This window comes from Prinia subflava, chromosome 8, assembly GCF_021018805.1.
Source record: "Prinia subflava isolate CZ2003 ecotype Zambia chromosome 8, Cam_Psub_1.2, whole genome shotgun sequence".
In the NCBI taxonomy this organism is placed as follows: domain Eukaryota; kingdom Metazoa; phylum Chordata; class Aves; order Passeriformes; family Cisticolidae; genus Prinia; species Prinia subflava.
Window position 1 is genome coordinate 28,157,410 of NC_086254.1, and position 25,639 is coordinate 28,183,048.

Consider the following 25,639-nt stretch of genomic DNA (forward strand, 5'->3'; position numbering starts at 1 on the left):
TTCATCCTGCTGCTGACAGAGCTGCTTATTTTATATTACATATTTATTGGATGCAAAATTTCTGTGCCGCCATCCATCTTCCTGCCCTGTTCTTAGACAGCACTGACCTCATTGGAGGCTGCTCCAGAAAAACCTGGGACAAATCCTGCTGTATGAGATCAGCTTAAGCTGCAGCTGGAAGTGTCTGACTGTATGAACAGAAATCTCCCCAAGTTACACTGAATTGGCTTGGGAGACACACATGTTCCATTCTTAACTAAAAATTTATGTTCCTCCTTTCTAAGGGTGATTAAAATTGCTGAGGTCTAAATATTAATTTGTGCTGTGGAGGCCTGACTCTAAGGAAAACTGGGTTCTGGAAAGAAAAGCTGTTTGACTGGGCATGTGGAAGGAGAAACAAGTGGAAAAAAACCCCAATATTAAGGTGAATTCTCTTGAATTAAATTGTGTGACTCTCAGAGCACCCACAAAGCTGAAAGTAAGTCATGGAGGGACCAGGACCCAGCCCATTTCCCTGTCACCTTTAGACTTCTGTTCTTCTGCCTTGTCCAGTCCACACAGACCCTTCTCCTGGCAAATTCCCCACTGGCCAGGTCTCCTTCCCCATCTCTCCTCTCCATGCTTCCATCACTGCCCTCGCCTCCTTTGGGACCACGTGTAATTCCCTTTCTTCATTTATACTGTTACCTTGAAGGTATTTTTAGCCCGTGACCACAGTTGCCCCTGAGCCTTCCTTTTCCCAGACTCTGTAAATTTAGCTCTCTTAGTCATCCCTCACGTCTCCCAGTGCTCACATTGTTCCTCCTGACCTCCTTGGGTTTCCTCCTCCTCCTGCACCCAACAAGGACCAAAGCCACACCGTCAAATTGCTGTCACCTCAGTGCTCCCTGACCTCATCCCCCAGGACAAGGCTGCTCCAGGACCTCCTCCACGCCCTGATGGCCACCACAAGCTCCTTGGGGATGGCCACTCAGAGATGGAGCAGCTTTCCCACCAAGAGCCCCCTTGCAGTGTCTCCAAACCAGCGCTGTGCTCCCCACATTGCACAACTTTAAAGCAACAAAACTCAACTCGGTCTCACCTGGGAGCTCTTCCAGCCCTGTCTGCTTTCAGGAGCTTGGAATCCGGCTCAGGACTGGCTCTGCTCCCAGTAAAGCACCTCCCAGAACCATAACTGCATCCTGGCTGTGACCCAGTCCCACAAAGCCCATTAGGAGCTTTGTTCCCATTCAAGCACCTGCCTCCCACTGACTTCAAAGCTGAATCGAAACCTGCATGAATATTTAGGGACTGGAGGTTGTCATCCGAAAGAAACAAGCCCATACTGAAATAGCTGATTCTGACACATCATCTCTGCAAGGAGAGGCACATCAGATTGCTCTGTGCTTTATCCCAACGTGGCAAGGAAACCAGCTCAAATAAACAGGCTCCAAATGGCCCCAAACGGGCTGGGAGGGACCCTCTAGAGCCCCAAGCTCTGTAGGTGCTGGGGGCAAGAAAGGGGTGTTGGTGTGTAGGGCAGGAGATGCTGGGGCAGGATGTGATGGGGATTCCAGCTCTGTTGGGGTCACAGCAGTGGGGAGCTGTGCTGGATCAGAGGGGTCTGTGAGGGAGATAATCCCACCTGATCTCATCCCAGGGATGGGGCGTTCCTTAGGGAAGAGCAGGGAGAGGGAGGACGAGGCACTGGCTGGGAGGGTCCCTGCCAGCAGGAGGGGAGCAGCACGAGGAGATGCAAAACCTCTAAACCTGCATGGAGAAATTTCTTTTTCATTTTTGATGCAAAAGCTTTTTTTCAATTTATTTCTTTCTTTTTGAAATGTCGAAATCCACAGATTTTTCAAGTAAGAAAACCAAATCCAATTACTAAAATGCTGAAAAGCTTTAAGGCTGATTATTTTACCTCTTCATTATTGAGATTAAAAAAAAATCTTCCAAATTTAAAAAAAAATCTGCTTTCCATTTTGTCCATGTAAGTCTTTTTCCATTTCAAAAATGTTAAAGAATATTAGATTTTGATTTTCATTAGGAGGGTTGCTTTTGATCCATGTTTCAGGTTAAAAAATGGATGTATTCTGTTGGGAAGCTGCCAGGCAGACGTGGCTGTCTCCATGCTCCTGCCTCTGTCACAGCATTCCATGTGTCATCTGCAAAGAAAAACTCTTGAAGTAACTATATTTGTAGTTTCTCTGCACCGTGGGCTTTTGCTGCAGGCTTTCTTCAGCCTGGACACCTGGGAAATCAAAGGATCGTGAAAGGGCAAGGGTTCATGATTTATTTATCTTTAACCTGAGGTCTTAAGGAAAGCTGGTGTACGTGCATCTGCATGTCTCTTCCCTCCTTTGATAACTGCAGAGCTTTTGGGCAATTTTTATCTTCTTTATTAAAGATAGAGGGGACATTTCAGATTGCTTTGAGTGAGAATATGTGATGAGAGAGAGGACAGAAATCTCCTCACTGCAGGAAACGCTGATGCACGGACACGATAATAATGGACATCAGAGAACTCACAGGACATTACTGGAAACATAAATCCATGGGAAAATGGACACCCCTGGTTCTACTGATCATGAAATTCCCTCTTTGTGGGCTAACTTTGGATCCTTCATGGGAAGCACCTGCTAAACATCTCTGATGTTGGACAAGGCAGGATAAAGCACTTTGGACACGTTCCCCCAGGCAAAAATGCGGGTGCTGTGCCTGCAGGGTGACATTTCCTCACTTCCAGCCTGATTTTCATGCAACCCCTCTTTTGTTCTCACAGCTTTGCCTTGCTCACACTGTTCCCATCCTTCGGGCATTCAGATGCTCCGGCTGTGCCCTCAAAACCTCTCGTTCAGCATCTCTGCGGGCAGGGCAGGGCAGGGGAGGCAGCTCAAACACCGAGCTGTGTCTGTAGCCCGACAGGAGCTGTCAGCTGGGCACAGTCCAGCTGCTTGGAGAGCGACTTCAGCTCCACCTGTGTGGGAAACGGGTTTGTAGAGGATTCTCAAAGCCTGACAGAAGGCTCACATATTCTTGTGCGTCTGTATGCAAACTCTGAGATGAAGTGTGCTGACTTAGAAAGGCCATGGAGTAGGGCAGACATTGAGAGAGAAATTGCACGAGAAACAAGTGTCAAGTGATGACCTTGCAAGTAGACTGGGTATTTTAGAGAAATAGAACTGTGAAAGATGCATCTTTAAAACGCCTCTCAGGACCCCTGTAGCAATGTATTTGCACAACTTAAGCCATTCTCTGTACCAGCCAAAATCATTGTAGATAACAAGACACCTGTCTTGTTTTCCAGAGCTCTCAGGAATTCATCAAGGTTACTGGGAAAACAACAGGATGAAAATAAGAACAACGAGCCTGAAAAGCTGTCTACAAAGAACGTAAATCCTGGATACAAGAGGTGCAGCGTGAGAATGGACATTTGACCAATTAGGTGACCTGAAGGGGATGAACCTGCCCCTCAAACCAGCGACTCGGCCAACCAGGAGTGTGTGCCCACGTGGGCTGTGGATTTTAGAATCCATAACTGGGATTGCAATGTAAACAATAAACGGCTTCTGGTGAAATCACATTGGTTCTGTTCTTCAGTTGTCCAATTCCCCCTGCAGACGGCTGCCTCTGAGTCAATAAAAGAGTTAGTCCAGCACACTGGAGATGTGCTCAGCCTCGGCCACCCCGCCCTGTCGGCGCTTTGGGCACATTCCCCGTGCTCCCCGTGGAGGTTTTTGGGCGGGGAGGACACCAAAGCTGCTGACCTGCGGCAGCGCTTCGCTCCCGCCGTGGCTGGGATGGGAACCGAGGCGGTGGGAGCGGAGCATCCCCGGGACCCCGCCTCCCTCCCGCCTGCCTCCAGCCACCCTCGCCGGTCACCGCGGCCCTCCCGGGCGCTGCTGGGGCAGAATCCCACTCCGTGTCCTTGGGGAGGATCTTCTGACCGCCCTGCAGGGTGAGAGGTGGCAGGGCTGGCACAGACACTCCCGTGTCCCCTGCGTCCTGCCCCAAACCCAGCTCAGGAACGCGCAGCCTGTGCCGAGTGACTGCTGCCACACCCGTCACACCCCCACAAAGCTGGAATTTGGGGATCGACCTCTTCTCTTTCCTGCTTGTATCCCCATCCCAAAGCCTGGCTGCCTCCAGACTCATCACTCTAAGTGCTCGGCTGTGGCTGGCAGGGACTGCAGAGAGCATTTAGCAGATATAAGGCATGAGAGCAGTGCCAGACTCGGGGTGATTACAAATCATTTAGACTAAGCAAAACCAGGCCATCCTAAATTTGTAGGCAGCAAAGGAGTGTTAGTGAGCAGAGCTGAAATGAGTTATTTGAAGATGCTGCAGTACCTCTACATAAAACATCAGAGCTGTGGACAAATGGTACCCGAGGCAGAAGGGAGGGTCTGGCCCAGAGCTGCACCCTGGGCTGTGCTACAGCTCCAGTTTCTCTCCAGCTCAGCAATATCTCTGCACAGAGTAAAGCACAGGCCAAGAGGAGGATGGGACGTGCTGCATTGCCCTGGCCAGAGCTGCTGCTTTGTGTTCCCCCAGATGCAGATGCACCTGAAAATGTGGATCTCAAACTGGGGAAATGCAGAGGGAGCCAGTCAAAGGAAATTATTCAAAACCTTCCAGGTTTGGCCCTTGGCATGTTATAAAATTTTGGAGGAGAACCTGGCTTCCCAGCTTCCTCTCTGAATTTGTACCTCTGGGGCCAAGGGTGGCTGACGGACTTTGTGAAGGGGTGTGATGGAGAGATGAGACCCACGCAGGCATGGGATGTTCTCTGCTATGATCAGCCTTTTCCCACAGCTTCTGTTCTGGCCCATCCTCTGTTTCCCAAGAAGGTTTAGCCTGAGGGGTTTGTGTCCAGCCCCAAGGACACAAAACCCAGGGAGAACTCTTCATCCCCACTTGGCCAGGCACTGCCCAGGCTCAGGGGATGGCCCCAGCCCCATCTGCTCTGACCTGGGTGCCCAACATTGTGAAGATTGCTCAGGAAAGAGGCCAGTTCCAGATACTTGGGCTGGGGAGCAGAGCAGAGGTGATTTACACCAACACTGGATGGAGAGCTGCCCACTGGCAGTGCAGCTTTGCAAGGGGAAATGTGCTGTGCAACTGCCCAAGGAGATGAGAAGCATCTGCTGGGACACAAGGAAAGGCATTGGTCAGGGGTGAAGTCACTTTCTGAGGTGATGTAGTCACTTTGTGCTGCATGTGCATCATTCCCACAGCTACCACAGATGATTCAGCATCTCCATCACCAGCAGGTGATGGCAGGAATCCCTGGGTGGTGTCCTTTGGGAATTCTGGGCTGAACAGCACCTTGGCCTCCTTGGCAGTCAGTGGCAGTGTCTTATAAGGCAGCAAAAATGGAATGGGAGGTCAGGAGAGCTTCGTTTGCTGTTTGCCCCCAGTGGGGTGTTTTCAAGTGCTGTGTAAATGCTTCAGATGTCACCAAGACTTTTGAGTCAGCGTGACACAGGCAGGACCTCACTGCCTGGCTGGGGTTAAGGTTCAGCAAAATCTGGGGACAGATGATGGAGCCATGGGAGAGGAGCTGCCCTGACTGGAGAGCTTCAGTGATGTGTGACCTGTGCTGGGTCTCTGCAGGGACCTGCCCAGGCTGACAAGGGGTTGTGGCTGATGCTTTAACTCCCCTCCAAGTGCAGAAGGGCAGCAGGCAGTTCAGATTTCCCCAGCTCAGCATCTGCAGCCTGGATTTCACTTGCAATCTTGCAAAAGCCTTATAAATTTTTTAGAGCAGCCCCAAACGCCTGCTGAGTCGGCCAACCAGATCCAGTGGATTAAGAAAACTTACTTTAAATTATTAACAGCACACAGCCAGACACGAGGGTAGAGGTGGGAAAGGAGTACTCCATCCTCATTCCACTGGATGCCACAAGAGCAGCCAGCACCAGGCTGGGGTTTGGCAGAGGTCTCCACTCACCCCTAAAGGATGGTCCCATGGGTGGGACCTTCCCTTCTCCATCAGGAACCCCCACCTGTGCCATGCTGTTCACAGGGTGTGCTGCCTCGTGGAGGTGATGTCCCTTTTGGAAACGGGCTGCTGGTTCACATCCAGCCCCCACACACCTCCCTCTTCTTCCCTCCTCTCCCGGGCCCAGGGGCTTCTCTCCTCTTGAAGAGCTGATGCCCAGCTGTACAGCAGCCCTGATGTTTTTTTGAGTTTCCTATAACCTCAAGTAATTTTCCCTCCACCAGCTTTAAATTTCAGGAAATACAATCACATTTGCAAACTCTGGTCCCCAAAGAAATGGCAGTAAGCACTTTGCATCTCCCGAGGCTTTTCCTTTTGCTTGGGACGTGCTGCCTGCCTGCCAGGATCAGGGTCTGGGTTTCCTCTGCTTGGCAGCTGTTCCAGGAGGACTTTGTCCCTGTTTCCACGAGATGGCACCGATGAGGCTGCTAGGGAGAGCAGCCACCGCGACGCCTTCAGGGAGGACCGGGATGAAAAACGATTCCAAAACAATAAAAGTTGCCATGAAAAAAATTCCTCTGAGCTCTGGGTTGCGGCGTCCCCGCACACCCGGCCATGGCAGGGAGGAATTGGAGGAGAATTTGGTATTTTAAAATCCATCTCAGCACCACAGCTCTGTCACCTACAGTGGGTCACACACGCCCACCTGCTCCCACGCGGTGCTGATGGTTCCAAAATTATCTTGAGCTCACTGCAGGGTTTGCCAAAACCCACCTGTGGTGCAGTTCAGGGGGCTGTTGGGCTGTTTATCATTTTGGTAGGACCCCTAAATGGATCACATCAAACTAAGGGCATCATTGCTTGTGTGCCTGAAACCCTGTGGGACCAGGCAGTGATTTGCACAGGGTGAATTATTGATCCAATCCCAAAACACAATGGATTCAAACCCAAGGTTTGGCTGGAGGCAGGTTGTGACTTCACTGATACTGTGTTGAGTTGCCCAGAAATTCAGCATATTTTTCTTTGGGGAACCTCATGCTTGGAAGTGGGTTTAAATAACAATATTTCTGTTAATTCTCTCTCGCTAGAGATCCTGACCCAAACCTCCCAAAATGGGGGAGCTGCTGCTGCTGGGATCTCCCTTCAGGCACCATCTCTTCTTTCTGCTCCTGCAGATCACCTGGGGTGCCAACCCACATTGAAATGAGGCTGAAAACTTGGCCCTTGCTCTGAGCTATGAGCAAGTCTGAGTTAAATCCTCTGGGGTTTATATTTTTGCTGTTCTGCAGTCCCATCATTAATTACCTCACCACTTGTGCAGTGCTACCAGAGTATCTTTCACAGCTCCCCTGGCATATTTCTATGGAAACGAAGCCGTGGTTTTGTCAAGCCTGTTTTTGCTTTTAAAATAGCAAGAGAGGTGCAGGGTTTGCTCTTCTCTGTCCCCCACCTGACCCCACGGTTGTCCCCACTCCTGCTGTGCCAGGGGCTGGCTTCCACGGGGCACCAGGGAGCTGGGGGTTCCTGAGCAGCGTGGGAGGGATATTCCCACAGGAGCTCCTGTTGATGCAGATTTTAAGGATGCAGGAAGATGGTGCACACGAGGATGTTCTCCTGCTTGGAAATACCCAGGAAGAGACACAAGCTGTCTCAGGGAAAACGTGCCTCAGGAGCTGGGAAATGCAGGAGGAGCTGGAAGATGGGATTAAATATCAGTGGGAAAACAGCCTTCTCCCATGGCTGTGCTGTGCCTGCAGGGATCCCTGAGCCCCTTCCAATCCTCCCCTGCCAAGGACACGGCCCTGCGGAGAGCCCAGGTACTGCAAAGACCTTGGGAATCAAATCGATCTCTGTGGATGAAGCTGTGGATGTGGGGTGTGGAGAGGGGTGAGGGGCCTTGGTGGCCTGTGGAAGATCCTTTTGGGGATCTTGGTCCAGGGAGCCAGTCCGTGTTTGTGGGATGCCAGATGCGAACATGGGATGGGGAGAGTTTTGTGGGAGCAGGCAGGGTGGGATCCTGCAGAGCTCTCTGTAATTCAGCTGCATGTCAGCTCCTTGAGGCTCTGCCTGGGGACACTCAGCACTGCAGAACATCAGATGTTAATTAGGATCATTAAGGGCTTTGTGACACAGACAGTAATGATGATACTCGTGCCTCTGGAGCTCTCCCGGGAAGGGCCTCACATGATGCTGCCCTTCACAGAGACCGTGCAGGGCCATCTGTTCCCAGCACTGCCTCCTCCCGAAAGCCGAGTCATGGGCACAGACAAGTTCAGGACGCCCCAGCACGCTGCTAATGCCTCCTTCAGGGAGGAAATGTCCCTTGGAAACATCCCCGGAATGATGTAGTGGAAGCACAACTCTCACACCGCCTGCCTCCTTCCCCCTGCCCCATTGCACCACCTACTGCTCCTCCTCACACCCGGTGCTCCCACTCAGCCCCCCTCAGCTCCTGGCTGCTGCTTTTTGGTCCATCCCATCCGCTCAGCAGCCACAACCCTTTGGACTGGGACAGCTGCACTGGGTGGAGCTCTCCCAACTCCATTATGATGGGATTGAGTCACCACCCTGGGTGAAGACCATGAGTTTTGGGGCTTCTTGTGAGACCTGAGTCATGTCTGGGCTTCAGTCAGGATGAAACGTTCCAGTTGTGTTGTTTGGAAAGGGCTGGGGGACCCACCATGCGTGAGGCAGAGCAGCTTGTGGGGAGGGAAGGCAGTCTCAATCACTGCTCCCAAAGATGATGGGGAATGACAAAAACCCAAAGTGATGCTGCTTGCCCTTACAAGAGACATGGAGTGCCCTAATTTCCTTTCTTTCAGTGGCATAACGGTAGGAGCTCAATTTAAGCCTATTTTGCATGAAAAAAAGTATAATAAAGACCCTGGAAAATTATTTTAGGGGCTTGAGCTGGTTAAGGAGAGCCTCAAAACTGCTGTGAGAGCTGTTGCTGCTTCAGGCTGGGGGAATCACCCGGGTCAAGGGGTGCAAGCTGGGGAAGGGCTGAGTGCTGGCTGACACCCTGAACATGGGCTCCCAGCTGTCCTCCTTCCTCCTTATTTCCATCCCAGGCCCTCCTGTGGCCATCCCCACCATCTACTCAAGTGAGACTACACAACCCCCAGCCAACCCAGCCCCTCTCAGTGACAGATGCACACACACACACAGAGCTTCATGCCTTTTGGGTTGGTTGGTTTGTTTTGGTTTTTTGGGGTTTTTCTGGGGGGAGGGGGGGTTTTGTCTGGTTTTGGTTCATTTTTTCTTTTTTTTTTTTTTTTTCCACTGTGGATGTTGTACCAGTTTTATTGGTAAAATTAACATGAAGCCTCACAAACGCTGGAACATGCTTTTCCTTTTAAAGAATTTCCACTGGACCTTAATGGTGAGCATCCAGTCGTTGACATATAAACTCTTACAAGCTGATGTGCACACGTGCGCCCGGGGGAGACGGTGGCAGCGTCCTGGTGTCAGGGATGGTTTCTGCGCGATGCACTGGGAGCCCACGATTCATTTTCCAGCCTTCTGGGCCTTCTGGGCAGACTTGGTGACCTTCCCAGCCCCACCACTCTTCTTCTCCACGTTCTTGATGACGCCCACGGCCACGGTCTGCCGCATGTCGCGGACAGCGAAGCGGCCTGAGGGACACAGAGGGGAGGGACAAGAGTGAGACACAAAGGCTGAGCTCTGCTGGGATCTAAACCCCCACCCATGGTGTTATCCCTGCCCTTGGAGCAGGTTCCTGCAGGGATAAGCCCTGAGTTAGTTTGTTTGTTTTGGTCTGAGGTTTTTTGGGGGAGGGGGGAATTTGTCTGGTTTTGGTTTGTGGTTTTTTGGGGGTTTTTTTTGGTTTTTTTTTCCACTGGGGATGTTGTACCAGTTTTATTGGTAAAATTAACATGAAGCCTCACAAATACTGGAACATGCTTTTGCTTTTAAAGAATTCCTTTTAAAGAACCCTAACCCTAACCCCCTGCTAGTCCTGATGCTCCCCTTGATTTAAATTATTGTTTTTAAACTTAAACCCCATCTTCTCTGCAAGCTCCCAGCACTGCTAAAGCTTGCAGATGTGCAGCATCCACCTGGTCTAGTGGAAGGTGTGTCTGCCCACGGCAGGGGGCTGGAACAAGACGGCCTTTACTGTCCCTTTCAATCCAAGCCACTCAAGCATGGCACTTCCCTGCATTAAAAAGTGGCCTCCACTGAGGAAACTTCCCTCTTTCATCTCCTGACCAGTTGTTCTAGAGCAGAGAAGAGGAAACTGGAAAATGTCTCTGTGTTCAGAAACTAGCAGGGTTCAGTAACCATTAGGGAAAGGTCTTGTTGCTCCCAGAGGGAAAACCCAGCCTTTAGAAACCCAGCTCTGCAGCACATGGGAGAGCAAAAAAACCATCCTCAGCTCCCTCCCAACTATCTGGGAGAAGCTCAGCATGTCTGATGTGAGCCCTGCACCCACAAAGCCCTCATTCCCCTCCTCAGGAGACCTCCAAAGAGCAGTTCCCTTACCAAGGGGTGGGTACTGGGAGAAGCTCTCCACACACATGGGCTTGCCAGGGATCATCTCCACGATGGCTGCATCACCCGACTTCAGGGACTTGGGGTTGTCCTCCAGCTTCTTGCCGGAGCGCCGGTCGATCTTCTCCTTCAGCTCGGCGAACTTGCAGGCGATATGTGCGGTGTGGCAGTCGATGACGGGCGAGTAGCCAGCACTGATCTGGCCGGGGTGGTTCAGGATGATCACCTGGGGGACAGAGCAGTGTCACGGGCAGGGCTGGGAGCCGGGGGACAGCAGCACACCGGGCGTGGTGGCATTGGCAAGCCCCGCTCACCTGGGAGGTGAACTGCGCCGCCTCCTGCGGCGGGTCCGACTTGCTGTCCCCGCAGACGTTCCCGCGGCGGATGTCCTTCACCGAGACGTTCTTCACGTTGAAGCCCACGTTGTCCCCAGGCAGAGCCTCGCTCAGGGCCTCGTGGTGCATCTCCACGGATTTCACCTCAGTGGTGATGTTCACGGGGGCAAAGGTGACCACCATGCCGGGCCGCAGGATGCCGGTCTCCACTCGGCCCACAGGGACTGTGCCAATCCCTGCGGAGACAAGGGCAGAGTGCAGCAAAATTCAATCTGCTTGGAATAGCCCTGGGCCAGAACCTGGATTCAGCAAAAGCAAGATCTCTCTCCCCTCTCTCCAGTGGCCCAGAACATGTTTGCTCCTTGCCCAAAACCCCCAAGTTTTCAGCAGATCAACACCAGGATCTTGAAAATGACCATGAGTCCATCCTTCCTACTCAAAATCTTGTAAAAATGAAGTAACCCATAATCAGAAAGTCCTGAGCAATCTGCATGCCCCAGAAGTTCTCCTCCTGGAGCAGCTACGGCATCTCCTGCGTGGAGGACTGGGACACACCAGCATGTGTGCAACAACACTGTCCACATCCCTGATGGCCACACCACCAGGTGTGACAGAGAATGAGGGTGGCTCATTAAATGGCTGGGATCTTTTACACCCTGTGTCACCAGGAGACTTTGGGAAAATTCCCCTTTGGAGGCAGGTGAAGAATGATTGAGAGAAACAACACTGAAAAGAGATGGAAGAGGCTGGCTGGACCCATCTTCTCCTCCACATCCACCCTGCTGCCTCCACCTCCCCTCTTCCACGGTGTCTCTGCTCCCCAAGGACCTGCCTCCCAGTAAAAGCAGATCCCTTTGCCCCAGCTGAGCTAGGGGAGGACACAGACCTGCTCACCACCTTTCACGCCCACTGCAAACAACAGCAGCCTGCATTAAAAACCCAGCTAAAATCCCACGTTCAACCCCTGCGGTGCATGTGTCCTTGGAAAAGGGTGGGAAAGAGCTGGAAAAGTCTGTGCCTGCCTGGTCCAGCAGCCAGGGAGTCAGCAGTGCTGTCCACTTATGCCAGCAGGTCAGAGAGCTCACAGGGTATTTATAGCTGAGCAAAGTGTCCCCAGCACCTCTCCAAGGGAAGGGGACACGCGTCAGCCACGGTGCTCCCTGCATGGCTGGCACAGCTCGGCAGGAGGAGGTGCTGATGATGGACACCAGCATTTGGGAAGCTCAGGCAGGTCACAGCCGAGCTGCCACGCACCAGCTTCAGTGGCCCTCCCTGCTGGTCTTGTCTCTCATCTGGGTCACAGAATGTTTTTTGCCACCTCCAACTTGCCTGGCCAGCCATGACCTCTGGACATACGAATTTGCAGCTGTTTTGGCATCATGTGTTCCCTGGGGAGAGCTCACAAACCTGCTGCTCCTCTCTGGTCCCTGGCACCTTTGGGCATGTCCACCTCCACCCCAGGCAGCCCAGGCTCAAACGGGGTCTTTGCCCAGGAGCTACCACCCTTTTCTCCAACATCACCTCTGGTTTGAAGAGTCAAATCCCTCTGGCTTCCCAACACCTGGAAATGTCATTCCCAAATTCCTATGGAATGAAGACTCCAGTGAAGGCAGAGGCATGGCAAAGCTCACCTCCAATCTTGTAGACATCCTGGAGGGGCAGGCGCAGGGGTTTGTCTGTGGGGCGGGTTGGGGGCAGGATGGTGTCCAGGGCCTCCAACAGGGACACCCCGCTGGCGTTGCCTTCCTTGCGCTCCACCTTCCAGCCTTTGAACCAAGGCATCTGGGAAGAGAGCAGCAACAGAGAGCCATAGAACCACAGGATGGTTGGGTTGGATGGGACCTTAAAGACCATCTTGTTCCACCCCTCTGCCATGGGCAGGGACACCTTCCACGAGACCAGACTTCTCCAAGGCCCATCCAACCTGGCCTGGAAACACTTCCAACTCACTGAGTGTGCCTGTACTCAGCACACAGAGGTAAACCCAGAGAGATTTCCCACCAGGACAACTTTCATAAAGTCAGTCCTGCCACATCCTGGCTTTACCAGGGGGCTGGAGAGCTCCTTCCACTCCACCATCCCTTCAAGCTTATCTGCTCCCCTTTGCTCAATCTCCCTCTCTTTCTTCTAGAAATGAGAAAGACATCCATTAACAGGAGAAAAAGGATGGAAGTGGTTAAAACCAGCAAATGCACAGCCCCCACTTCCAACATCAACCCACGGGCACTGCACCAGCTGCCTGGATCCTGCCCTCCAGGAATGCTGCCTCCAGCACAGGGACCACAGGCTCTGCAGCCAAGTACCAGCCACAAAGTGCTCAACCTTCAGTCTTGGGGTCCAAGAGTCTCCAAGGTGAGCCCCAGGGAGATGGTTCTCCCCACTCACTCCTGCTATCACCCCTCCAGGGTCTGGATTGTAAACCCTGGCTTGGGAGAATGCTGGAAACCAAGCTGCCAAGAGACAGGATTGCTTTCCACAGATGTTCCCTTCTCCTCCCTAAAGTGGGTTTTGAAACTAAAAATTGCCCAGAAAAGAGGCAGAGAGGGGTGGAAACGTGCTCAGGCACCATGGTGAAATGCAGGGAACTGCAGTGCTTTACTGGGGTGATGCTGCACATCTGGATGTTGTAGCTACACCTGAGCTTGGCTGGTAAGAAAAGTTTAGTCCTGGGTCTGAGACAACCCTGATATGACAAGCAGAGATCAGAGTGTGCAAGGCCATTCCCCTGCCTCTGTACAGAGAGGGCTAGACAGTATTTCCCCCTTCTAATGTCAAATGCTTCCTATGTGTCCCAAATCCATCACACACTTTGTGGATGTGGCTTTTTTCCTTTATCCCCAACACCAGCGGCACAGTGCAGTGGGCATGGGGGGCTGGGCTGAAGCAAGGCCCCCAAAGTGCCCCCAGCTGCACAGCCACCCCTGCAGGATGTGGCTGTGCCAAGTCTGGTTTCCTATCCTGCAATCTGCACCAGCTTTGGGAAGGAGAGAGGGAAAGACAGGATGCAGCCAGGGAACTCAGCTTGCATCCAAAGCTTGCAGGTCAGCCCCCTTCAGAGGGTCACATCCGACACCACTTGTCTTTCTAGGTGGCAGTGGCAGGAGGAGCCTGAGGACTCTTTTGCAGTGGGTTCTTCCCAGGGCATTGCAGCTCTTGCTGTGCAGCCAGAGCCAGAGCCAGGAACAGCTTGGCAAAGTGAAACCTCCATCCAGGCAGTGAAGGAGCCTCATGTGAGGTGCAGGATGACTCAGACCTTCCCCCATTCTGCAGGGACCTGTGCCAGCAGCTGCCTGGTGGCCACCTGCCCACAGGTTCTGCTCTCGAGGATGAGGCCACCAAGGGCCCACAGCTCCCGTCTCTCTGCCCCACACAGCTCTGGCACACAGGAGAATAACAACCTCTGCCCCTGACACCTGGCTGTGAGAGCTATCCCTCTCTCCAGGGGACTTCTGACATGTCAAGAGTCAGGTAAAGGCGAACTTAGCCACGTTCTGGGAACAAATCCCTGCAAAACCTCAGCATGGCCTCAGGGTGAAAGGCTTCTGCACAGGCTGGTTTGTGCTGCCTCCTATGGCCACTCAAATAAAACCTCTGCCATATATTCCCCAAATGTGTCCTCAAAGAGCAATTCCTACTCCACCACTCCTACAGCAAAAGCAGGACCTGACCAAATCCTGCAGACAGACATGCTCCAGCTCCCCAAAATAACAGCTGAGCTCCAGCTCTTTTACACTCAAAGTTTATTTTACAGAGCAGTCGCCTTTCCCTGATTTTGCCCAGCCCATGGGCACCTCAACACCCCCCACACACACCCCAGAGTTGAGGCTGCAGTCCCAGGCAGCCACACCAGAGTCTGGCTGTGTCTGGGCTGCAGCATCCATGGGGTGAGAGTCTCCCAAACCACACAGAATGGCCCCATTCTGCCAGCTGCAGCATCACAGCTGCTTCACAGAACACCCCACTTCCCAAAAAGATCTCAAATGCCAAACTTTGATGGAAGCACAGCCCAGCTGCCATGTTTTGCAGTTGGCCTTGGGATTCTGTGCAACAGGGATGTGGGCTGGAGTCTCCCACACAGAGCCGGTTCCAGCCTGATGCACCACCACACCCCCCTTGCTCAGAGGCAACAGGAGCTTCAGGGCCATCATGGCTCTAATCCCCACCTTCTGATAAGTCCCCTGACAGACAGACAAGTCACTTGACTGCCTTGTGCTTCAGTGAAACCTGTCCAGAAACTGCAAGTGAAAATAATCAGAGCTTTTTCAGGCGAGGAAAGAGAGAAGAGACATCTACACCAGGTTCCTGCTTAAGCTTTCCCAGAGCTGGTGCAATATGAGGAGGAGGAGTCTGTCCCTCAACTCTCTCCAGCAGAGCTCATGCTGTTCCAGACCAGGCCAGGTTTTCTTCCCAATTCCCTGGATCAGGCAGAACCCTGGAGCCAGTGATCTCCTTAGGACAAAGGAGAGAATTGTTTCATCCTCTGCCTTCTCTCAGGCAGCACATGACACTGGGAACCTGCCCTGAGACCCCTCTGGAGGAAGGGGGCCACAGAGCCCCTCCTCCTCTGTGCCTCCCCTCTGCTGCCTATTTATAGGAGAATTGTTCAGGATCATCTTCCCAGCCCAGCAGCTGCTGACATTTGCAGCCTGCCTGATTTGAGGCACCCAGGAACCACAGGGCAGGGTTTGGCATGGCTGTGGCTGACCTTTATCCCAACTCTGCTCCTCAGGGAACAGGAATCTCCCAAGCACCTCAATAATTCCTTCCTTCCAAGCCATCCCAATGAGCTGCCTTTCCTCTGCAGGGCAGGAGCTGTGTTTCATGACTGTGTGAGTTTGCATTGCAGCACTCCCCTTCGTCAGACCTCCCCTGACCTCCCTCAGTTGCTGCTGGACTCATGGATTGCCTCTCTTATCACAGAGCCCTGCCCTAACCCACAGGTGATGTCCTGAAGTCCCCCCAAGCATCAAATTTCCCATTGGTTTCCCAAGAGATTCCTGGGGTGTCTGATCTGAGCAACTTGCTCAAGGTCACACAGAAGTCAACAGGAGGACAGGGACCTTCCTCTGGCCACAACTTTCCAGCCCATCATTTCTTTAAAAGACTAACTCTGAGGTAGTTTTTTCTCCAACAAAACCGGTGTCAGAATAACCTCCACCTCTCTTCAGCTCTTCCTTCTGTTGTATGAAATGAGGGCACGGGCCCACCCAGAGCACCCTGCCTTTGTGTCCCCACCATCCCCATCACAGAGGAAGTAAAAAACAACTGGAAAAGGAGCAGCCTCAAATGGAACTCCAGGGAACTGTGGTTTTGGCACGGGAAACCTGGTACTGCCTGAAGAAAACGTCACCTTTAGGAGTGAGATGCCAGCACTGGAAGTGGAGGTTTGGCCACTGCAGTGACACAGAGCATCGATGGGAAAGGGGACCTGAGACCCAGCACGAGGGAGCCTGGCTGCACTGTTTGAACTGCTCCGAGCCCAAACCCAGACTGTGTTATTCCAATCAGAAAACAATGCCCTGAAAACACACCCGCTGCTCCTGCAGAGTGACAACTGAGAGCCACAATTGCTGCTGTAATGTCACCGTGACTTCCGACAAGGCAAAAACCTCAAATCCTGGCCCAGAAGCAAAGCCAGACAGATCATCTCCTGAAGATGCTCATGTTTAGTTGCTGGTGTGCCTGGCCAGGGCACAGCACCCATGAAGAGTGAGCCCATTCATCCTGCCCAGGGCCAAGCAGAGCTCCATGACCCATCATCCGTGCCGCCAGCACACGCCTTTGTGCACAGCGGGTGCATGAAATGCTTGCAGAGCACAGAGTTCATCTTCAGCCTGAGCTAGGACCCTCAGGCCGGGGGGGAGAAGTGTAACACAGGGCACACTTACATTGGGAGAGGGCTCCAGCATGTTGTCTCCATGCCAGCCCGAGATGGGCACGAAGGGAACCGTGGCCGGGTTGTAGCCGATCTTCTTGATGTAGGCGCTGACCTCCTTGACGATCTCATCGTAGCGTTTCTCGCTGTAGGGGGGCTCCGTGGAATCCATCTTGTTGATGCCCACGATGAGCTGCTTCACGCCCAGGGTGTAAGCCAGCAGGGCGTGCTCGCGGGTCTGCCCGTTCTTGGAGATGCCGGCTTCAAATTCACCCACGCCGGCAGCGACGATCAGGACAGCACAGTCAGCCTGGGGGAGAGAGCCAGTGAACTGCTGTCACCCTGGTGACACCCCTGAGGGCTTCGAGGGGGTCACAGATGGCTCCCTGACAGCTGCTACCCATAACCCTGCTGATCCATCTCAAAACTGATCCAGCTGTGCTACTTCAGACTTGCCAACCCCACATGGTTCTGCACTGTGATGGGAAACCAATGTGGATCCCTCCTGGACACAGGACTCCGACCAGGACCTCATCTTGATCATCTACAGGCAAGGTTTTATTTAAAAACCCTACTGAATTCTTACAAAAAACCTCCCTGAGTGATGGGTGTGACTCCAGCCACGCTGTTCCCCAGATTAGTTTTGTACCAAAACACACACCAGAAGCTGCTTGGGTTTGGCAGAAAGCCCAGCCCAACTGGTACCTCAATGGAAATCTCACTGTAATGAGATGTAGCGGGGTTCATCCAGCACCCATCAGTCACAGGGAGATGCAGAAATGTCCCAAATGCAATGAGGGGAAAACACCCTATCCAGGAAGGGTAGGCCATTTGGTTTGGCAATATAATGTGGGACAAAGACAGCTGTTTTGAGGAAAAAGAAGAAAAAAATCTGTGGAGCCTCCTTTATCCAATAAAACCTAGCAGATTGTTGGAAGTTTCTTGTCTATCTCATTTGGCTGAGGCTGAAAGAGTGTGGAGATGCCCTCACACAAAGGCATGTAGCTCACAGCATCCCAGCTCCCAGGCAGCAACATTCATCCCACCTTCCTATGTGGGTGGAAATGGGGTGGAGAAACCACCTCTTTGTGCCCAAAGACACCCAGGGAGGTGCAGGACCACAGCGTGCCGTGTCCCCTGGTGCCAGTCTGTCTCCTGGGTGGACCCTGCTGAACACTCCTCAACATCTGCTCTCTCAACTCCCCACCTCCAAAAGGGCTCCAACAGCACCTGCACAACCCTGAGCTCATGAACAAGCCTCAGCCTCCCCCCTGGGCCCCACCTCTCACCTGGGAGGTGCCGGTGATCATGTTCTTGATGAAGTCCCTGTGGCCAGGGGCGTCGATGATGGTGATGTAGTACTTGGTGGTCTCAAACTTCCACAGCGAGATGTCGATGGTGATGCCACGCTCGCGCTCGGCCTTCAGCTTGTCCAGCACCCAGGCGTATTTGAAGGATCCCTTCCCCATCTGGCCAACACAGAGGCAAGGACCAATGAGAAAACCAAGCTCACAGCACTGGTGATGCCCTCCCACCCTCCAGGGCACTTCCCAAGCTCACACCACAAACATTTAAAGGTGAAATTCCCTAAATTCAGTGAGAGCTGTGGTCTATTTACTAAAAAATACAGGTGAAAGGAGATGTTGTTCTCAACGTGTTCCTCAACAGGATGCAGGAGAGGCTGGAAGAAGAGCCATGAAGTGAATTTGTGAGTGGGGCTGGGTGGGCAGGACCTGGAGGCAGCGACCCATGAGGTCTCCTCCATGAAACACCATGGCCCTGCTGCTGGGAAATCCTGTACAGAAACATGGAAAGCTGCTTCTTGTCACACTAAATGTCTCTGTGAAGATATTTATATACTTGTCCATTTCCTAATGCTAATGGCATTATTGAAAAATATCTGTTTATGAGATTTATTTTGTTTTATTTCCCATGGTTTCACAGAGGTGCACACAAAGGGATGTGGTCTAGTAGTGGGCTTGGCAGTGCTGGTTGGACTTGATGATCTTAGAGGGCTTTTCCAGCCTCAATGATTCTCTGATTCTGTGATGTTTAATCCATGACTCAGACCTGTGAGACAGCTGGTTAGTGGGAAAGGGCACTACCACATGAGTGAGCCCATAACTGGCAGGGGTGGAATGGGTTAAAAGAAAATGAAATGAGAGACGGTTGCTACGAGCAGAACAGAAACGTGATTGATTTTTGCCACAGAGTGTGCAAATTCACAGGAAAAGCTACTGTGAGCTGCAGCCAGACCAACTGTCGTTGCCAAATGGCCAAAATCTCAGCCAACATTGTAATGCAGGAAATCACGCTGCAGGAGATCAGCTCCAGTAAATCTTCCTGCCCTGTGATAAAGCACATTCCCTCGTGAAACCACGGTGGCACTTCCAAAGGGCCTTCTCCTTTGGGTTGGAGCCCTTTGACGTCACCACGCCAGGGAGAGCTGGATTTCCCTCCAGCGTGGAGGTCGTGCTCCCAGTCTGAGCTGGGACCCTGCCAAGGTGGAGATGGGGCAGGACAAGCCCACCCTTGCTGACCACACTGTGTGCTGGGGCAGTCAGGGGAGCCCACCCAAAGCAAGGGGTTAAAATGGGCTGCAACCATCAGCTCTTGGCCTCAGATAGAAGGAAGGTTTAAGGTAGAGAAAGGAATTCAGGTCATTTGCAGATGATTTAATGGTCTCCTATTGCTATGCAAGGTCAGAGCTGTGATACCCTGCTCCCATCCATCCATCCATCCATCCATCCATCCATCCATCCATCCATCCATCCATCCATCCATCCCTCTCTTCCCTGCAATCACAGTTTCTGCTGGCCCATTATCAATCACCAGAGGGAAGCACTTCCCCACGGCAGGTACCGAACACTCCAGGGTGAGCCTCCCCAGGAAAGAGAACACAGCATCACATCCAAACCTGCCCTGCCCACACCGTGCCCGGGGGCTGGTCTGCTCCATCTCCCACACTCCAGCCCTGTTCCCAGCCAGCACAAGGAATTAATGGTGACAGCCTGTTTCATAACAGCTGAGTGCTGCGATGACTTTGCAGCTTGCTCCGGAGGATTACGGGCAAAATCCTAAAGCCAGGGGCAAGATTTCCCCTCCTCAGAGGGGATGCCAGGTTGAGGAGGTGTGCCCCATCTCCGTTGGGAAGCTGTGAGCTCTCAGTGGGATGGAAAGATCCAGAATCAAGTCTCTGCTCCTGAGCATCTTCCTGACACTGGGTTTAGCAAGGGGGTAGAGCAGGAGCTTGGAGGTTTTTAGAATCACAAAATGGTTCGGGTTGGAAAAGACTTCAAAGATCATCTCATTCCAACCCCTCTGCCAGGGACAGAGGCACATTCTACTAGACCAGGTTGCTCCAAATTCCATCCAGCTTGGCTTTGAGCACATCCAGGGATGGGGCCAGGTTAACCCTTTCCAGCACACACATCAAACTCCCCTTCCCAGGGAACAGGGAGAAGTCATCAGTGTGCTCACTTACTGCTGGAGACGGAGATACAGAGGGAATGGTGCATTTGTGCACTGCATTAATAATGGGCTCTTCTCGGGCAGGAGGTCAACCAGCACATCCCACAGCCTCTCCCCCATCAGTAGCCTCCCTTCTGGATGGGGAAACTGAGGCACAGAGTAGACCCCTGGCTCTCCCACAGCAGCTGAGTGGGAATCAGCACCTTTTTGCCATCAGCCATGTCCACACACACAACCAGCTCCTCATCACGTGTGAGACCCCCCCAGAGCTCAGCATCACACGTAACGTGAAGACAAATGAGAGCCTTTATTTAGCAGTTTCCCTCCTTTCACGGGGTGTATTCAGTTACCCAGAGCTGGTGTTGAAAAACCCAGGGTATTATCTAGCTCTGCACAATACCTTCCCTGTTCAGCGCCAGAAATAGCCTGAATTTCCCTGATCGAACCCCAGCGGAGGGACAGCTTTCTATTCGGGGGCCACAAATACTGATTATTTAATTTTTTTTGAAACAGAACAACTCTTCTTTCAGAGATACTGTTACCTCTGCCCTTGAATCAAAAGGAAAAAAGGGAGAAATCCTCGCTCTTTTCTCTTAAATAAAATAACAGACCCTGGGTTTTTTTGTTGGCCTTTTGGGTGCACGCAGGCCTCCATTTCCTGTGAATGCCACCTAATGGAAGCAAACTCTTCCCCAGCCCTGCATCAGAAAATGGAGTCTGTAAGCTCAGTCAATAGGCTATTAATAGCAGCCTCCGGTGCCCGCGGATCCTGGCAAGTCAGTGAAAGTGTCTGTTCAGTCAAAATCACTGCAATCACATCGACGAGAACCTTATCATGCCTTATCTGATCTTATAGGTAAAGGGGGGGAATTTATGGGAGGATATCAGCAATCATTTTAAACCAGGAGAGAGGGATCATTTTGTATGAAGGAAGAGGCTCTTTGGCTTACGGATGTGAAAAAAAGGCTGCAAGTGAGGCAGGAAAATAAGGGATTTAGCTCAGATGCTATCGGTAGATTAAAAAGGTTAAGACAGACAGACAGCAAAATGTGAAATCAAAAGTGGCAGCTCTGTAAATATTTTTTTTGTCATTGAAATGTGAAATCTTGACCAGAAAAAAAAAAAAAAAAAAGAAAGGAGAGATATCTGCATTCCCAGAGCGATGACGACAAGCCATCTTCTGAGTGACAGGAGCTGCCCTGTGGATAACACAGCCAGGCTGTTCCCGGCTCACCCACTTCTCTAGAATTTACCATCAGTAATTTCCCAGGGTTCCCCACTGCCATTTTTCTTCCCAAGTCTGTTTCTTCCTCTTTAATTTTGGGGTTTGCCACATTACAGGGGGTGCTTTGCTATGTAGCTTTCTATGCAGCTTCTATGGCAGCTTCTAAATGCATGCACGATAAAACTGTTACAAATGCCACCATTGCAAGGGTCAAACAAAAGAATTTAACTTAAATGCTCAGACTTCCAGCCAGTTTTCTGTATCATAGGCTGCCAATCACACTTCATGCCAGACCACCTTCCTGAGGAAAACAGGAATGAGGTTCTTCAACTGGATCAAATGAGTGGTGCAGCTGATGCACCTTGTCCCCAGCAGGCACTGGAAACTGATGCTTCAGGGTGAAATTCAGGCAGCCCTGACCTCTGCAGTGAGGGATTATCAGGTTTTCCCCCTCGTGCACCACACCTAGAAGGAATTTCATGCCTTGAAGCACCACGGTTTGTGGCTTTTCCAGCACCCTAGTGGTTACTGCTGGTTCCCTAACTCGTCTCGCAGACCTCGCCGTGCCCCTGCCCTCATTAGCAGCGGCAGCGCGGAGTCCCCAGCTCCGGAAAAGAGGGTGGCGAGGCCCAAATGTCCTATTTTCCCAAGGCCAGAGGAGTCGGGAAGACCCAGGGGTGCAGAGGGAGAAAAACAGACGGGAACAAAGGGGGAAATAGAAGGTAAGAGTAGGGCAGCACCCACAAAATGGGAATATTGCCTGCGGGATGCTGGCGGGGATGAGCTGGGAGCATCCCCGCGGGTGGGAATGCGGGGTGGGGGCGGGCTGAGGGGCGGGCTCCTCACCTCGGCAGCCTCCTTCTCAAATTTCTCAATGGTCCGTTTGTCGATGCCCCCGCATTTGTAGATGAGGTGCCCGGTGGTGGTGGATTTCCCAGAGTCCACATGCCCGATGACGACGATGTTGATGTGCGTCTTCTCCTTCCCCATGCTGCGGGGCTACGCGGGGCTGGCGGCGCTGGGGAGGGCGCTGGGAACGCGGCTGCCTTTTTGGGGGAGGCTGCGGGGGAAGAGGCAGGCGCATCAAAAAAAGCCCCCCTTGTGCCAGCCCCTTCCCAGCCCTTCGGGAAAGGCTGTCCTCCCCTGGCCCCACCTTCCCGCTGGACCATGCGCCCGGGGGTGCCCGGTCTCGTCTGGCAGCTCTGCCCGCTCTGGGTCAGAGCCAGCCTGGCCCCGGAGGAGGCCAGCGGGGCTATTTCGGGCTGCCACGTCCAGCCTCCAAGTCTCGGCAAGACGCCGTGTTTTTCGGCATCTTGCCCTCCACCGCCCTCGCGGAGACCCCCAGTTCCCAGGGCTACGTCATGGATGCTTCGAAGGTGCCCTTCCTCCCTGGAAAAAAAAAAACCTTCCCGCCGCCTTCTCGCTCTTTCCAAACCCGAGGGCATCTCCTCCATGTCGTGGGTGCCCTGGGAGGAGCCGAGGGTGCCCGTCCTCCCCGGCTGGCCTCACCCCTCCCCAGCTGGGCACAGTTCAGGTGACAACAGGGTGTCTGCAAAGCGGGGTGGACAAAAATAGCCCTCGCCTGCTTCCCCAAGCAGAGCTGTGAACAGCCGGCACTTTTGGGGGGGTTTATTATATTTTGGTGCCATGAAACTGGATGGAACGGAGGGAGGAGGGTGAAAACGCAAACGGATATATCCGGGGAGCTGTCCTGGCATCTCCCGGCGTTGCCATGGCTCTGCAGCTGCACACAGACCGGGCACAATTAGGAGCTTTAGTCTGACGTCTAATAAAATCCAATTTCACGAATCTGCCCATAGAAGTAAAGGAGGTCAGGAGGAGTTTGCTGCTCTAATAGCGATTCAGTCATGCGGGTGATAACATTCCCAGCGAGAAGCTTCCCTGGGCAGCAGGAGCGGCGGCTGTCCCGTCCCTCCTGCCCTTGAACCCCGCCAGCCCGGCTCTGGCCATTTTGCGGCTCCCCGGAGATGCTCGGTCCCGGGTGCGGGTCCCTCTCCCCCTGCAGACCCCTGCCACACGGGGGGACATGCAGGATCGCTTTGAGAACTGGGGGATTTTTTAATTATTATTTTTATTCCTTCCCCAAGGAGCCAAAGTCATCCCTGCCCGTGGCAGGGGGGGTTGGAACGAGATGATCTTTAAGGTCCTTCCAACCCAAATCATCCGAGGATTCTGTGATTCTAAAGGCAGCGTGGGGGGAGGGGAGAGCTGGGGGGGATTATCAGGTTTTCCTCCTCATGCCCAACATTTGGAAGGATTTTCACGTCCTGAAGCACCACGGCTCGCGTGTTATTTCCCACCTGCGGGAGGGAAGACGCACCTGCGGGATGAAGGATTGGTCCAGCCCCATCCTTTCCCCCCCACCCCAGGGGCTGACAGCACCCGCACACGGGGGGGGCACTGATGCCCTGGGGCAGGACACCCCTCCCCACATCCCGGTTGTCCCCCCCATCCCGCGGGGGTCCCGCAGCTCTTACCGGGGCGGCGGTCGGGGCGGCCAGAGGCTGCCGGCTTGGGCTCCGCCGGCTTTATCTCCGCGGGAGGGGCCCACCTATCGACGGCGGCAGCGCAATGCAGCGGCCCCCCCGCACTACGGCAATGCGGTACCGGGCGGGGGAGGAGGAGGAGGAGGAGGAGGCGCGGGGGGGACGGGGGGAGGAGGAGGACGACGAGGAGGAGGAGGAGAAGGAGGGAGAGACGGGGGACTGGGAGGGAATGTGTAAGGATGGGAAGGAGGTGGAAGGATGGGAGATAAAGGGATGGGAGGAAGATGGAGGGATGGGAAAAATGGAGGGGTGGGAGATGGAGGGATGGGAAGGTGAAAGGCTGGAAGGGTGAAGTCAGAGGGAGGCAGAAAGATGGAAGATGGAGAAATGGGAGGAAGGTGGAAGGATAAAAGATGGAGAGACAGGAGACATGGAAGGTGAAGGCATGAGAGGGAGGTGGAGAGGTTGGAGGCAGAAGGATGGAAGGATGGGGAAAATGGAGGAGAAATGGAGAGACGGAGTGGTGGAAAATGAAGGGATGGGAAGATGGAGAGATGGAAGACTGAAATCAGAGGGAAACAGCAGGATGGAAGATGGAGGAATGGGGAAGAGACGGAAGGATAAAAGATGGAGAAACAGGAGAGATGGAAGATGAAGCCATGAGAGGGAGATGAAGGGATGGAGGAGATGCAGAGACTAGAGGCAGAGGGATGGGAGAAAAACAGGTAGATGGAGGGAAGGGCTTTTTGGAAGACAGGGAAAAAACGATGAAGTGCTGGCCCAGGGGGACTTGGACTCCCTGTAGCATCCTGGGAGTGAAGGAACAGGGCTGGGTTTGGAGGTGGCCACCAAGTCCCACATCCCCTGCTCTGCCCCCAGTGGTGCAGAAGGCTGTGCCCCCCAGGGGCTGGGAGGAGAGGGGTCCCTGCAGGGCACAAACACCACCCCGGGCACCCTGAGGGCACTGCCCCACATCTCTGCCTCGCTGGGAATGCATCAGTCCAGGGCAAGTAACAAAGCAAGGGACAAACAGAGCAAAACAGATTGCTGCACCTACAAGATAGATGGGGACTGCTCAAGAATTTGTGATGTAACAGCATCATCTCATTTTTAACAGGAAGTGGGGTTCAAGTCCTAGGAGGATAAGGAAACCATAAGTAATCTCCTTCAGTAATATAATGACATTTACTTTGCATAAAAATAATATGTAGTGGTCAGAATATTTATGTCTGTGTCAACTGTGCATTTCCAAGGCCAATCCAAAATTTTCTGTGTCCCAAAGCCAAATATAGGTCAAAGGAAAGCTAATTTTAAATAAAGCTATGAAATAACCCAGAACAATTTTGTGGCCCAGACCATCCTTCCTGTGAATTTAACAGCTAAATTAGATACCCTTATGAAGATACTCCTACCTTCCTAGACTAATGGTTAAAAACTTATTCATTGTGTGGATAAAAAGGTCCCTAATTTCTCATTAGTGCTTAAAGGGAGGCCTTTTTTAATGAATATTATAGCTCACTGGTATTTTTGTAGAAATATGATAGTCAAGCTATCTTTTGTTTTTATGAAGCATTCCTTGCACAACATAAAATTCACTGAGTGCCAGGAAAAATAAAAAGAAACTTCCAAGGAGAAGCTCTAAGAGGATTTAAAGCGATTACCCCAGCCTTGTTTTGGGACTGGGGTAGAGGCTTTACCACAAGTCTGGATGGGCTGGAGATGGACAGCAAGTGTGATAATGTGGAGGAGGGAGAGGCGTAAAAATCCCTTATTCTTCCTACCCGTATT

The 25,639-nt window shown here is 52.6% G+C and overlaps 1 protein-coding gene across 1 annotated transcript; it reads right to left on the reverse strand.

The window, feature by feature from the left end:
* Positions 1-9,213: 9,213 nt before the first annotated feature.
* On the reverse strand, positions 9,214-23,984 carry EEF1A2 (eukaryotic translation elongation factor 1 alpha 2). Its single transcript, XM_063404330.1, has 8 exons — positions 23,843-23,984; positions 22,191-22,404; positions 17,938-18,117; positions 16,662-16,958; positions 12,405-12,555; positions 10,753-11,009; positions 10,430-10,664; positions 9,214-9,561 (listed from the first exon to the last, which is right to left on the reverse strand). Exons 2-8 carry the CDS (start codon positions 22,332-22,334, stop codon positions 9,434-9,436), a joined length of 1,392 nt encoding a protein of 463 aa, XP_063260400.1. The 5' UTR covers positions 22,335-22,404; positions 23,843-23,984; the 3' UTR covers positions 9,214-9,433.
* Positions 23,985-25,639: the final 1,655 nt, after the last annotated feature.

Coding starts and splice junctions, on each gene's coding strand:
- EEF1A2 (XM_063404330.1), bottom strand. CDS start 22,334: ATGGGGAAGGAGAAGACGCACATCAACATCGTCGTCATCGGGCATGTG. Junction 12,556..16,661: donor TGCTGGAGCCCTCTCCCAAT/GTAAGTGTGCCC, acceptor CTCTCTTCCCAG/ATGCCTTGGTTCAAAGGCTG. Junction 10,665..10,752: donor CGGCGCAGTTCACCTCCCAG/GTGAGCGGGGCT, acceptor TCTGTCCCCCAG/GTGATCATCCTGAACCACCC.